The 15,905-nt window shown below is 43.7% G+C and overlaps 1 protein-coding gene across 1 annotated transcript; it reads left to right on the plus strand.

Annotated features, from left to right (window-relative positions):
- Nucleotides 1–2,846: 2,846 nt before the first annotated feature.
- On the plus strand, nt 2,847–6,777 carry LOC138637940 (interleukin-17A-like). The gene is made up of 3 exons (XM_069726859.1): nt 2,847–2,864; nt 6,179–6,414; nt 6,540–6,777. Exons 1-3 carry the CDS (start codon nt 2,847–2,849, stop codon nt 6,775–6,777), a joined length of 492 nt encoding a protein of 163 aa, XP_069582960.1.
- Nucleotides 6,778–15,905: the final 9,128 nt, after the last annotated feature.

Here is a 15,905-nt window from a genome sequence, read left to right on the forward strand (position 1 = left end):
CGTTGTTTTTTGCCTCGTTTTTTTTTTTTTTTTCTTACGGTGTTTACTGAAGGGGTTAACTAGTGGGCCAGTTTTATAGGTCGGGCCGTTACGGACGCGGCGATACTAAATATGTGTACTTTTATTGTTTTTTTTTTTTTATTTAGATAAAGAAATGTATTTATGGGAATAATATTTTTATTTTTTTTTTCATTATTTTGGAATATTTTTTTTTATTTTTTTTTACACATTTGAAATTTTTTTTTTTTACTTTGTCCCAGGGGGGACATCACAGATCAGTGATCTGACAGTTTGCACAGCACTCTGTCAGATCACTGATCTGATATGCAGCGCTGCAGCCTTCACAGTGCCTGCTCTGAGCAGGCTCTGTGAAGCCACCTCCCTCCCTGCAGGACCCGGATCCGCGGCCATCTTGGATCCGGGGCTGGAGGGAGCAGGGAGGGAGGTGAGACCCTCGCAGCAACGCGATCACATCGCGTTGCTGCGGGGGGCTCAGGGAAGCCCGCAGGGAGCCCCCTCCCTGCGCGGTGCTTCCCTGTACCGCCGGCACATCGCGATCATCTTTGATCGCGGTGTGCCGGGGGTTAATGTGCCGGGGGCGGTCCGTGACCGCTCCTGGCACATAGTGCCGGATGTCAGCTGCGATAAACAGCTGACACCCGGCCGCGATCGGCGGCGCTCCCCCCGTGAGCGCTGCCGATCGCATATGACGTACTATTGCGTCCTTGGGAAGTAAAGCCCACCCCACATGGACGCAATAGTACGTCTAATGGCAGAAAGGGGTTAAATAAGATGCCTCAAATGTATTAAATGACGTGTGCTGTTTAATAAATTCGGCTCATCTTATTACTGCATGACCCTCATTAAAACTAACATATAAATCTCCGCTCACCACAGATTATGCCAAATTCTCAATTTTTAACAGTCTGCAGTTGCATGAAAATGCCTGAAAAGGGTGGAGCTGTCTTTTGAAGAAGGCGGCCATGTTTTCTTAATTCTATACAACCCCTTTATTATCAGGAAAGAGTTTTATGGTATGGACGTTACGTGTGGGTGGAATAATCAGGACTCACAGAATTTCTCTATGTGTGGGTGGAGCACTCAGGACTTACAGGCTTTCTCTATGTGTGGGTGGAGCACTCAGGACTCACAGGCTTTCTCTATGTTTGTGTGGAACAATCAGGACTTACAGGCTTTCTCTATGTGTGGGTGGAGCACTCAGGACTCACAGGCTTTCTCTATGTATGGGTGGAGCACTCAGGACTCACAGGCTTTCTCTATGTTTGTGTGGAACAATCAGGACTTACAGGCTTTCTCTATGTGTGGGTGGAGCACTCAGGACTCACAGGCTTTCTCTATGTATGGGTGGAGCAGTCAGGACTCACAGGTTTTCTCTATGTGTGGGTGGAGCAATCAGGACTCACAGGCTTTCTCTATGTATGGGTGGAGCAGTCAGGACTCACAGGTTTTCTCTATGTGTGAGTGCAGCAAACAGGACTCACAGGCTTTCTCTATGTTTGTGTGGAACAATCAGGACTCACAGGCTTTCTCTATGTATGGGTGGAGCACTCAGGACTCACAGGCTTTCTCTATGTTTGTGTGGAACAATCAGGACTTACAGGCTTTCTCTATGTGTGGGTGGAGCACTCAGGACTCACAGGCTTTCTCTATGTATGGGTGGAGCAGTCAGGACTCACAGGTTTTCTCTATGTGTGGGTGGAGCAATCAGGACTCACAGGCTTTCTCTATGTATGGGTGGAGCAGTCAGGACTCACAGGTTTTCTCTATGTGTGAGTGCAGCAAACAGGACTCACAGGCTTTCTCTATGTTTGTGTGGAACAATCAGGACTCACAGGCTTTCTCTATGTATGGGTGGAGCAATCAGGACTCACAGGCTTTCTCTATGTGTGGGTGGAGCAATCAGGACTCAGGCTTATTCTGTGTATGGGTGGAGCAGTCAGGACTCACAGGCTTTCTTTATGTATGGGTGGAGCAGTCAGGACTTACAGGCTTTCCCTATGTATGGGTGGAGCAGTCAGGACTCACAGGCTTTTTCTTGGTGAGGGTGGAACAATCAGGACTCACAGGCTTTCTCTATGTGTGAGTGGAGGAATCAGGACTCACATGCTTTTTCTGTGTGGGGGTGGAGCAGTCAGGACTCACAGGCTTTCTCTATGTGTGGGTGGAGCAGTCAGGACTCACAGGCTTTTTCTTGGTGTGGGTGGAGCAGTCAGGACTCACAGGCTTTCTCTATGTGTGGGTGGAGAAGTCAGGACTCACAGGCTTTCTCTATGTATGGGTGGAGCAGTCAGGACTCACAGGCTTTCTCTATGATTCCTGATAGCATTGGTACAATCATACATAACACCCTGACAATAATAACCAGAATTACCCCCTGTGATCCCACCAGTCGCCGCCTATAACGCGGCCATAGGTTCCTATGAGAATCCCCCGCAATCCGCAGATGCCCCTCTGAGTATATGGGGTGACAGGACGTCTGCTCCTCACACCGGTTATTACAGGTCCGCGCTCGGGTTTATGACGCTTCTTATCTATCAGAGAATATTATTTCTGTGTCGCTCTGCAGGTTAATCAGTGATTACGGGATTCCACAGCGGGAGATGATCCGGCCCTTTTATCTCTCCCAGTGTTTCCCATTAAAAAACAATAGGAAAAATAAATCAGGAAAAATCATAAAAAATACACAAAGTCATTGAAACCTGAGTATAAAGTTATGAGCTTCTCAGGAAAGTCCAGAAACAAGTGCGACCCCATATAATGTGTCCTGGAGCCAGCGTCACCGCACAGTCCAGCAGCAGAGCGGCAGCAGAGCACATCCGGGAACAATGGCCGCACCATCAATGGTAAGAGCCCCGGCCCCTCTGTGGTCACCAGATCGGGGGGTTATTACCGGTCACATTGTTATTAGTGACGGAACAAAGAATCCAGAGAGTTCTATCTAATCTACTATAATATTACAGGACAGCGAGGTTTCTCCAGTGCTCCAGAGGGAACGTTGTTATAAAGGGTTTGTGTCATTGTGAGCGACGTCTTACTGCGGAGAGTTACACTCACTGCATTGTTACATCCGGAATATTACTCCAGAGCTGGAATCATAATTCTCTAAGCTTTAATCGGACACAGACCAATCAACTCCTACAATTCAGTAGGGGAAATACTTTACTATATCAGATACATTTAAAGAGCCAGATATAAAGATAACAGCTCCAAGAGCATAAATTACCAGAACAAGCTAAACCCAGCCGAATTGTAAATGCAGCTCTGGAGTATAATACAGGATGTAACTCAGGATCAGTAATGTAATGTATGTACGCAGTGACTGCACCAGCAGAATAGTGAGTGCAGCTCTGGGGAATAATACAGGATATAACTCAGGATCAGTAATGTAATGTATGTACACAGTGACTCCACCAGCAGAATAGTGAGTGCAGCTCTGGAGTATAGTACAGGATGTAACTCAGGATCAGTAATGTAATGTATGTACACAGTGACTGCACCAGCAGAATAGTGAGTGCAGCTCTGGGGTATAATACAGGATGTAACTCAGGATCAGTAATGTATGTACACAGTGACTGCACCAGCAGAACAGTGAGTGCAGCTCTGGAGTCTAATACAGGATGTAACTCAGGATCTGTAATGTAATGTATGTACACAGTGACTGCACCAGCAGAATAGTGAGTGCAGCGCTGGGGTATAATACAGGATGTAACTCCGGATCAGTAATGTAATGTATGTACACAGTGACTGTACCAGCAGAATAGTGAGTGCAGCTCTGGGGTATAATACAGGATGTGACTCCGGATCAGTAATGTAATTTATGTACACAGTGACTGCACCAGCAGAACAGTGAGTGCAGCTCTGGAGTCTAATACAGGATGTAACTCATGATCAGTAATGTAATATATGTACACAGTGACTGCACCAGCAGAATATTGAGTGCAGCTCTGGGGTATAATGCAGTATGTAACTCAGGATCAGTAATATAATGTATGTACACAGTGACTGCACCAGCAGAATAGTGAGTGCAGCTCTGGGGTATAATACAGGATGTGACTCCGGATCAGTAATGTAATGTATGTACACAGTGACTGCACCAGCAGAACAGTGAGTGCAGCTCTGGAGTCTAATACAGGATGTAACTCATGATCAGTAATGTAATGTATGTACACAGTGACTGCACCAGCAGAATAGTGAGTGCAGCTCTGGCGTATAATACAAGATGTAACTCCGGATCAGTAATGTAATGTATGTACACAGTGACTGCACCAGCAGAATAGTGAGTGCAGCTCTGGGGTATAATACAGGATGTAACTCCGGATCAGTAATGTAATGTATGTACACAGTGACTGTACCAGCAGAATAGTGAGTGCAGCTCTGGGGTATAATACAGGATGTGACTCCGGATCAGTAATGTAATGTATGTACACAGTGACTGCACCAGCAGAACAGTGAGTGCAGCTCTGGAGTCTAATACAGGATGTAACTCATGATCAGTAATGTAATGTATGTACACAGTGACTGCACCAGCAGAATAGTGAGTGCAGCTCTGGGGTATAATGCAGTATGTAACTCAGGATCAGTAATGTAATGTATGTACACAGTGACTGCACCAGCAGAATAGTGAGTACAGCTCTGGGGTATAATATAGGATGTAACTCAGGATCAGTAATGTAATGTATGTACACAGTGACTGCACCAGCAGAATAGTGAGTGCAGCTCTGGAGTATAATACAGGATGTAACTCAGGATCAGTAATGTAATGTATGTACACAGTGACTGCACCAGCAGAATAGTGAGTGCAGCTCTGGAGTAAAATACATGATGTAACTCAGGATCAGTAATGTAATGTATGTACACAGTGACTGCACCAGCAGAAAAGTGAGTGCAGCTCTGGGGTATAATACAGGATGTAACTCAGGATCAGTAATGTAATGTATGTACACAGTGACTGCACCAGCAGAATAGTGAGTGCAGCTCTGGGGTATAATACACGATGTAACTCAGGATCAGCAATGTAATGTATGTACACAGTGACTGCACCAGCAGAATAGTGAGTGCAGCTCTGGGGTATAATACAGGATGTAACTCAGGATCAGTAATGTAATGTATGTACACAGTGACTGCACCAGCAGAATAGTGAGTGCAGCTCTGGAGTATAATACAGGATGTAACTCAGGATCAGTAATGTACTGTATGTACACAGTGACTGCACCAGCAGAATAGTGAGTGCAGCTCTGGAGTATAATACAGGATGTATCTCAGGATCAGTAATGTAATGTATGTACACAGTGACTGCACCAGCAGAATAGTGAGTGCAGCTCTGGAGTATAATACAGGATGTAACTCATGATCAGTAATGTAATGTATGTACACAGTGACTGCACCAGCAGAATAGTGAGTGCAGCTCTGGAGTATAATACAGGATGTAACTCAGGATCAGTAATGTAATGTATGTACACAGTGACTGCACCAGCAGAATAGTGAGTGCAGCTCTGGGGTATAATACAGGAGGTTACTCAGGATCAGTAATGTAATGTATGTACACAGTGACTGCACCAGCAGAATAGTGAGTGCAGCTCTGGAGTATAATATAGGATGTAACTCAGGATCAGTAATGTAATGTATGTACACAGTGACTGCACCAGCAGAATAGTGAGTGCAGCTCTGGAGTATAATATAGGATGTAACTCAGGATCAGTAATGTAATGTATGCACACAGTGACTGCACCAGCAGAATAGTGAGTGCAGCTCTGGAGTATAATATAGGATGTAACTCAGGATCAGTAATGTAATGTATGTACACAGTGACTGCACCAGCAGAATAGTGAGTACAGGCCTTACATGGGGCCACCACCATTATCATTCTTATCCTGCTCTGTGATACAATGACAATATAATATATTATTGATTTCCTTCCTTCTTACATTCTGGAGTTTCTTCTATCGGTCACATTCTCTATCTGGTCGCTGTGGATTACAACTCTGTTCTGTTTTGGGGAAGATCCATGAGAGTCTTGTAGACATTTAGTAAAGTTGCATTATACAGTATAAATCTTCTGATTATTATTGATCCATTATTTAACCCTTCCTTATACCACTACATAATGTTGACACTTCCACAATGTCCCCTATAACATATGTGAATCTTCTGTCCTCAGGTTTTCTCCACTTTGCTTCTTCTGATCTTCGTCTCTTGTGTCCATGGAAGAGAAGAGCAGGTCCCTGGCGCTGATGAGTGGGAGACCCCTCTCGTGTCCAGCGGGGGATGTCCCTTCACTCCGGACACCACATTTCCTCCACGTGTGAAGGTGGATATGAAGGTCGGCGGTGGGAGTTCTGCACAACTAATGGCGGACAGCGTGAGGAGCCGCTCCATCTCTCCATGGGAATACAGGTAACTGTACATGGAATAATGGCAGAAATAATAATAATAATAATAATATATGGGGGTCGGGAGGCCGGAGTGTGGGGACTAAACATGGCTGCTGGGTCCTGATTTCTCTCCTCTCCTTCCACCAGCTCTAATGTGGACAGTAACAGGCTCCCTGTGGTCATCAACGAGGCCCGATGTCTCCACCGCGGATGTTTGGACCCTGAGGGTCACGTGGACCTCAGCATGAACTCAGTCCCCATCAGACAGGAGGTCCTGGTCCTGCGTCGTGAGATGAGAGGATGTGTCCCCATCCATAGGCTGGAGAAGCAGCTGGTCACGGTGGGCTGCACCTGTGTCCGGCCCATCATCCAGTACCTGGAGTAACAGACGCCATTGTCACGGAGCCTCAGCAGTCATGAAGTCTCCTTGTTACCCCCAGCGGCCAATCAGAAATCACGTTTATTTTTCTTGTATAATTTACAAATGTAAAAACTGAATTCTAATAGGTTGCTATAGGCAACACGGATTCAAGGTTTATTTATATAAACAGTGTAGAGAATATTGAATGTGTTGCCCATAGCAACCAGTCAGATTCCAACTATCGATTCCGCACTGCAAGAGGCAAAACGGCAGCAATCTGATTGGTCGTCAGGAGCTAAAGTTCTGATAACTTTGACCATTTTTTTAAATCGCTGTGCAATGTTATTATAATAAGTATTTTTGTGATATAATTTAACTATTTATTGTATTTTTCTAAAAATGTTTCTCATATTTATTCAAATGTTTATTACAAAAAAAAAATCATTAAAACTATGAATTATCCGTTGTGTTGTGAGTTTATACTGGAGATATATGTAGTGGAAAGACACTGCTGGAATCGTTATTCTTCCAGTTGTAAACAAATATACTCTATGTATGATTTGGAATATATTTTTTAGGCCCAGTAAAATAAAAATAAATGAAAAAAAATTGTAAATATGTTATAGTGTATACAGCTCTTATGCACCTATGTGTCTCCATGGTTACAGATTATAATACGCAGGATTCTTCAGTTCTTTTCTCTGCCTGACCCGGTGACCGGAGAACGTTGGAGGAGATTTGATAGGACTAATGTTTCATTCACCAAGATTAAAGAGAACCTGTCACTTTCTCCAAAAAATTGATCTAAATATCTAGTAATCCCTGAGCTCCCCCCGATTCCTTTTTTTCTGTTTTATATTAAAAATGAATAATAAGTAGTAAAATGTAGATGTCAGGCAGGGACATATTTGTGATAGAGACCCCCATCTTGGGATGTTGGGGTAGATGGTGAGGCGTGGGCCTGTGAGCTTCAGTCCCTGGACCCTTAGTAAAGATAATTCTTCAAGCACCCGAGTCTAGATTTCTTATAAATACATCATTATGATTTTTATTGTGTATAACTGATAATAATAATTTCTCTCAGAGCTTATAGATCCCCCCCACTGATCAGAAGTCGTAAAGCTCCATATGCCGTAAGATTCCATCACAAGATTCCGTGATGACGTCACCGCTATTATTAACAGAACTCACCAGCGCTACAGTTTGTTTTTTAATACTATGATATCAGGGACAATGAAAAGGACTAGTTATTAGTTAATTAAGAGTAATTAGCTTTTTATTTTATTTTTTATGCGGATGATTTTAGCATTGCAGCGCTGTCATAGGCACCAGATAATGCTGCCTGGCGGCTGTAAAGAGCCGCGCAATGACCCCAATCTAGGGAAGTGGGGAGAGGCGTAAGGCTCCGTTCACATTAGCGTTGCGCCGCCGTGCGTCGGCGACGCAACGCGCGACGCACGCTAAAACGCACGCAAACACGCGCAAAAACGCGCGCGTTTTGCGACGCGTGCGTCGTTTTCCGACGAAAATCGGACGCACAGAAAATGCTACATATAGCGTTTCCTTGCGTCCGACGCTAGCGTCGGAAACGACGCACGTGGCGAAAAACGCCACCAAAACGACGCACGCGTCCCCTATGTTAAACATAGGGGCGCGTCGCCGCTGCGTCGCCGCTGCGTCGCCGGCGCAACAGCGACGCACATTGGCGGAACGCCAATGTGAACGTAGCCTAAGCCTGTGAGCTTCAGTCCCTGTTCACACAGCAAAGATGCTTCTTTTAGCACCTGAATCCGGATTTCTTATAAACACATAATAATATAATTTTTATTATGTAGAACAGATATAAATGATCTATCTTAGAACATAAAGTGGCAGAAGAGTAAAGCTCACAGCTCTTTCCTCCATGCCGGCATCTTGTACTGATGTTTAGCCTGTGATGTTGCTGCCTGTGTAGCTTGCCAACGTTCTTTTATGGTGAGAAGCTCCATATAAGGCAACATCTCAACATTCCGTGATGACATCACTGCTATTATGACATCATAATTCTTCTCCCCTACAAACGCCAGCTAAAGTGTCACTTTGACATTCCGGTGTCATTGTTTTCAGTGGTTATCTCTATAGCTAGTGATATACTAAATGCGATTGGATTTATTTGAAATGTCTGACATTCCTCCAGACAATTTTCAAGGGTTGGCACAGCTTCAGGGGATTCTTACCGCCTATGCCCCTGACATCGTGCTACCCCTACCCGATGGCGTCCTCAGCTTCACTTACCGGCTGGTTGTGGAGCTAGTGAGAGACTGCCTGGCCAAATACCAGCAAGGTCGTATAAGCTCGAAATATCTTGAGCATTTACAGGAGAACATCAGGACTTTGGTGCAACAGGTAAGTGGCAGAAATCAGAACATATTCGAGTTTATTCACCAAAATTGTTCTTTAGTCCAAAACTATTATATTAAAAATATCCGGCACCAAGTCAATAGATATGTAGTAATTGTAGAAGTAAAGTGGTGCCATAAGCGTCATTCTCCATTCTTCATGTTCTCTCATCATTTTCCCTTTCTGTTTATTTCCATCTTTATAGGCTGAAGAAAAATCCACTAGTGGAAAATTGGCCTTTTTTACACAACTGGCCCAAAATGTCCTGTATATACTTGAACGTGCGGCCGGCTCCCTGGAGCGCCAGGTAAGGATCCGTCATCTTCTATATCACACGTCCTGGTCTTCTCCAGGTCAGCAGTCATATAGCAGGAGGGCAGATTTATGATGTTAGCGGTAGAGGGTATTCTATGGCCGCCTGTCTCTGCGGCTCCATCCTTTGTGGTGACAGCCTGTATTCAGCGGTATGGAGTTGGTGTTTCCGCCTCCGTCGCACTCGATCGTCACAATCTTCCTTCTTGCAAATGCTGCAGTTGTGATCGTAGAAGTTATTAGAGACCAGTTGTAGATACAAATCACTTAAATATTAATGTGGATTTTCGGGAGGGAAATGCCCGCCATACGGTCCCCTTTTTGCCGCTATGGGGTAGGACTTTGAGCCCCTTCCTTATAACCTCTGGGTCCTGGACTATAGTGAAGACCCCGGAGAAGCAGCGCAAGACAATGGAAAGAAGAGGACTGGACGGCAGGCGGTGAGCAGCGGGCGGCCCGAGAGGGGAGTGCTGAGTATTAGGTTTTTTTATTTAGTCGGGGTCGGCCTGTATACAGTAATCTAATATTTGTGAAATATTATATTAATTGCACATATTACACCCATCAGGAAACATCAGAAGGCTACTCCGAAGAGGGGAAGAACCTGAGTATCCCGGACCCTAATACCGGTCAGCGGGGGCTGAACGCTGATCTGACGGAAGGTGAGCGATCATCTAATATTCTTACATTCACCTATGGAGATATCGTAGAGGACGGCCGAGAACATGTAGATATACTCTCCATCTTCTGTATGAGCCCCCTATAGACTATAATGGAGGGGGCGCAGGAAATTCTGCTTCTCACCTCCAATATGTACAAGGAGGCTCATAGGCCCCCGATCATGTCACTGTTCTAGAATGGATCCGATCCTGAACAATGGCACATTTATGCTGGAGAATATCCATCTATCGATGAGCCATAAATATACCCAGTATTACACCATGTACAGAGCTCGTGTCATTTCCTTCTTTATATGTTATATATTATGTGCTGATATCATCTAATACATGACGTCTCCTCATTATTATAGAAAATACTGTGCTGGCAATCACTGACGGTGGAATATGTGAGACCCAGGAATCTGCCAGTGTGAGTATCGGAGAGGTCGTTTGTGTATCATCCGGTAACGGGGGTGAATTACACGTATAGTATTATCCCCCATATGACGATGGGATATCCCTATTCTTCATGTAGATCAGATCTATAGTGTGTGATGGCGGCGTTATTCCTGCCCCCACTGTGTGATCTCCCGTCTCCTCCCCCGCGGTACAGAGATGCCTGTGTATGGGGGATATTCCCTATATATAATGGTGTCTGTGGGTGTCCGGCGTGTATCACGTCCTCTACATCTGCTGCAGTGTAATCAGCTGGAACATAATATACAGAAGTTCCTGCATCCGGAGATTTTATTATCCTGCAGATTTTATGTTTTAATGTGATTTCTTATTATTTCTAGGCCTTGATTGGATCATTGACCCCAGAGAGAAATCCTTGTAAGACTGACTATACGAAGATCAAACTGTTCAGCAATGGATCTTTTGGGTGAGTTTTATGTTGGCAAAATATACATTTCCTTATGACGATGCCTCTGTCTCAGTGCCCGACCCGTACATTGTTACCATAGAGGGATTCTAGGAGTCCACATCTCTGTCCACTAGAGAAGAGCAGATCCGGCATAATTAACATTCATGGAGAAGTTATTCTCTGCAAATGTAATGTCTTTTCTTACGTTCCAGGGTCTCTTCAGACCCCAGAGCCTAATAAATGTCAGATGTAAAAAATAAAAGACACCCTCATACTCTCCTTACTGTTCACCTCTCTGACCCCTCCGCTTCTCACCGTCATACGTCCATCCCTCACGGCTTCTTCAGATTGCCTCCGCTCACGCTGGGCCAGAACTTCTGGTTTTGAGGAGGCCCAGGACGATTCTATGCCAGTGCACAAAGGTTCCCCGACGTCATGACACCGTGACTGACCTTTCTTGGTTTTGCACAGAATGCTCTTGGGCTTCTTCAATTACCAAAGAGACCTTTCATGGGTTTGCGCAGAGTGCTCCTGGGCTTCTTCTATGACCAAAGACACGTCCCAGCCTGAGGGACTTTTGGATTTCAGCTCTGGCAGTAGAGATTTGAAGATGCAGCGAGGACCAGACCGTTTGGTAAAGAGACCGGAGAAGGGAGTATAAGAGTTTGTTTATTTTTTTAACATTTTGATGGTCTTTAAGGTTTAAAATTAGTGGCCAATACTCATCCTTTTGTCAAATCCGTGATAAAGTGTATTACAAAGCAAAATGCCATTTTGGCGAATGCAGATCTTTGTAAAAGTAGAATTCTATTCCACTGTAACTTATTCGCTCATCTCTTCTGTGCCCATCTAATTGTCATTATTCAGTTTAGTTACGAGGGGACATGGACGAGGACCTTCCCAGAGGTGATCATCTATGTAGTGACGACAGTACATCTAATATTCACCATTAGTATAGGAGACATGTGATGAGGTCTATAGACAGACTTAGCAAGAATTCATTATAAACCGCGGATCTTCTTCCTTTCCAGAACCGTACACTTAGTGCGCCATAAAGACTCCAACCAGTTATACGCTATGAAGAAACTGGACAGGGAAATTCTGAAAAATCCCAAAACACTTGAACGGGCCTTTCTAGAGAGGGACATCCTAACATTTGCTGATTGTCCCTCTGTGGCCTCCATGTTGTGCTCTTTTCCAACTACACGACATCTGTGTATGGTCATGGAATATGTACCAGGTAGGACACAACCATCATATCTATATCCAGTCCCGGTCTGCTTATCTCTAGCACCTGATCCATAATCCGAATACGACACATGGACGGTTACTTGTCCACACTGCGCTTACTATAAGATATCTGTTACCAAGATGCCAGAAAAATGATTATCTCTGTGAAGTCTCCATGTATGTCCTCATTGAGTATGGCAGAAATGTCCACTATGGATAAAGGAGGATTTTACTGCATTTGATTTTAACAGTTTCCTAAAAAAATATTTTGTGCTCTGAAAGATGGGTTAGGGCTTATTTTCAGGGGATGTCTTATATTTTCCCCCATGAGCAACAATCCACATTGATTATCGAATAAAAAATGAACATTAATCATGACATCACTCACACACTGCACATACACATGTACAGTGGGGCAAAAAAGTATTTAGTCAGTCAGCAATAGTGCAAGTTCCACCACTTAAAAAGATGAGAGGCGTCTGTAATTTACATCATAGGTAGACCTCAACTATGGGAGACAAACTGAGAAAAAAAAATCCAGAAAATCACATTGTCTGTTTTTTTATCATTTTATTTGCATATTATGGTGGAAAATAAGTATTTGGTCAGAAACAAACAATCAAGATTTCTGGCTCTCACAGACCTGTAACTTCTTCTTTAAGAGTCTCCTCTTTCCTCCACTCATTACCTGTAGTAATGGCACCTGTTTAAACTTGTTACCAGTATAAAAAGACACCTGTGCACACCCTCAAACAGTCTGACTCCAAACTCCACTATGGTGAAGACCAAAGAGCTGTCAAAGGACACCAGAAACAAAATTGTAGCCCTGCACCAGGCTGGGAAGACTGAATCTGCAATAGCCAACCAGCTTGGAGTGAAGAAATCAACAGTGGGAGCAATAATTAGAAAATGGAAGACATACAAGACCACTGATAATCTCCCTTGATCTGGGGCTCCACGCAAAATTCCACCCCGTGGGGTCAGAATGATCACAAGAACGGTGAGCAAAAATCCCAGAACCACGCGGGGGGGACCTAATGAATGAATTGCAGAGAGCTGGGACCAATGTAACAAGGCCTACCATAAGTAACACACTACGCCACCATGGACTCAGATCCTGCAGTGCCAGACGTGTCCCACTGCTTAAGCCAGTACATGTCCGGGCCCATCTGAAGTTTGCTAGAGAGCATTTGGATGATCCAGAGGAGTTTTGGGAGAATGTCCTATGGTCTGATGAAACCAAACTGGAACTGTTTGGTAGAAACACAACTTGTCGTGTTTGGAGGAAAAAGAATACTAAGTTGCATCCATCAAACACCATACCTACTGTAAAGCATGGTGGTGGAAACATCATGCTTTGGGGCTGTTTCTCTGCAAAGGGGCCAGGACGACTGATCCGGGTACATGAAAGAATGAATGGGGCCATGTATCGTGAGATTTTGAGTGCAAACCTCCTTCCATCAGCAAGGGCATTGAAGATGAAACGTGGCTGGGTCTTTCAACATGACAATGATCCAAAGCACACCGCCAGGGCAACAAAGGACTGGCTTCGTAAGAAGCATTTCAAGGTTCTGGAGTGGCCTAGCCAGTCTCCAGATCTCAACCCTATAGAAAACCTTTGGAGGGAGTTGAAAGTCCGTGTTGCCAAGCGAAAAGCCAAAAACATCACTGCTCTAGAGGAGATCTGCATGGAGGAATGGGCCAACATACCAACAACAGTGTGTGGCAACCTTGTGAAGACTTACAGAAAACGTTTGACCTCTGTCATTGCCAACAAAGGATATATTACAAAGTATTGAGATGAAATTTTGTTTCTGACCAAATACTTATTTTCCACCATAATATGCAAATAAAATGATAAAAAAACAGACAATGTGATTTTCTGGATTTTTTTTTCTCAGTTTGTCTCCCATAGTTGAGGTCTACCTATGATGTAAATTACAGACGCCTCTCATCTTTTTAAGTGGTGGAACTTGCACTATTGCTGACTGACTAAATACTTTTTTGCCCCACTGTATATACACACACACTGTACATACATACGCATGTATACACACACTGCACATACACATGTATATGCACACACTGCATAAAGTATACATACCAGTCTCTCTCCCCTTCAGTCCCTCTAGACACCCATTATTAAAGGACCTTTGATGACATTTTCAAGTGACCGTGATGTCACTAAAAGTTCTTAATCAGTCTTGACCTCACAATAGATATGTTGGGGGCGCTTAAAAGAGTGGGGGTCCTGGGCAATTTCCCACTTCGTTTCCTCCTCCTAAAACCTGGCCCTAATTGTAACTTGGGCTTATTTTTCATGTAGAGCTTAAATTTCAATCTTACTCTAAAAATACTGTAAAATCATGCAGATCTTATTTTCGGGGAAACACGGTAGATTAGCATTTTATAGAGAAATTAACAAGAGGACAGACATTTTGTGCAGTCCTAATTACTATTAGTCTATGCTCCAATAGTGTTTTTTGCATCATTATTCAGTATATTTCTATGTATGAAATCCTGCCCCAATGTCTCTGCTTATTTGTCATTCACACGCATCATGTGCAATTTACACTGTAACAAACCCTCTCCTGTCATATTTGCTTTCTGCTGTAGGAGGAGACTGTGGCAGTCTTATGAACATCTTAGGGCCTTTACCTGTCCCCTTGGCCCGTACATACATTGCAGAAACGGTTCTGGCTGTGGAATACCTGCATAGTTATGGCATGGTGCACCGAGACCTGAAGCCTGAGAAGTAAGTGCCCCTTGTAGTATAATAAAGAAAAAGAAAGTTAGAACTTGTCATAAAGTCTATTGGTTATTACATTGAGCTTTTTTTTCACAGCCTCCTGGTATCAGCAACTGGTCATATTAAAGTCACAGATTTTGGCCTTTCCAAACTTGGCGTCATCAGACCAACATCAGATACCTACAAGCCTCCAACTGAGGACGTCACCAGAGAGTTTCGTGATGAAGAGGTTGGTTTTACCTACAGGATCTTGTGCTTTAGTGATCTCATCTATTTCTCCATCTCTGATATTCTATTTTTTCCACTGATGTTATTTGTCACAATTATTTTCTCTGCTCCTCATCTACTTCTTCTGTTGGTTTCCAGATTCTTGGCACCCCTGAATACATAGCCCCAGAAGTCATCTTACAGGAAGGCTATGGAAGGCCTATAGACTGGTGGTCAGTAGGGATCATCCTCTATGAATTTCTTCTATTCTGTGTACCATTTAAAGGGAATTCGAAATTTAAGACCTACTCTAGTATTACCAGGGGTAAGTAAAATAATCTGAATGCTACGTGATGTATTGCTAGTTGGTTAGATCGGTTCTGTGGATTAGTTACTTGGGTTAATGCAAAAGATTTTTTGTTTTCATAAAGTAAATGAAGACGTTTTACTTCCAGTAATATTTTCTTTTTATGTAACAGATGACATAACTTGGACTTTTGATAATCGCACTCCTCCACCTGATGCTCAAGACATGATCACTGAGCTGCTCAGAAAAGATCCAGCACATAGACTTGGGACAGGTAACGGATTCTTCATGCTATGACTTTCAGTATATTTTCTTCACTTCAACTCTCTTACTTCTTCAGTTCAGATGAACATAAACTGTACAGATATGGAACCGACTATCTGATAATGTGTGTACCACTTTCTATTGTCTCCCTTTTCTAGGAGGAGCTAAAGAGATCAAAAT

This window comes from Ranitomeya imitator, chromosome 5, assembly GCF_032444005.1.
Source record: "Ranitomeya imitator isolate aRanImi1 chromosome 5, aRanImi1.pri, whole genome shotgun sequence".
NCBI classification, from domain to species: Eukaryota; Metazoa; Chordata; class Amphibia; order Anura; family Dendrobatidae; genus Ranitomeya; species Ranitomeya imitator.

What these genes read in the sequence shown, in the direction of transcription:
- LOC138637940 (XM_069726859.1), top strand. An exon ending in ATCTCTCCATGGGAATACAG is followed by an intron (nt 6,415 to 6,539) that starts GTAACTGTACAT and finishes TCCTTCCACCAG; the next exon opens with CTCTAATGTGGACAGTAACA.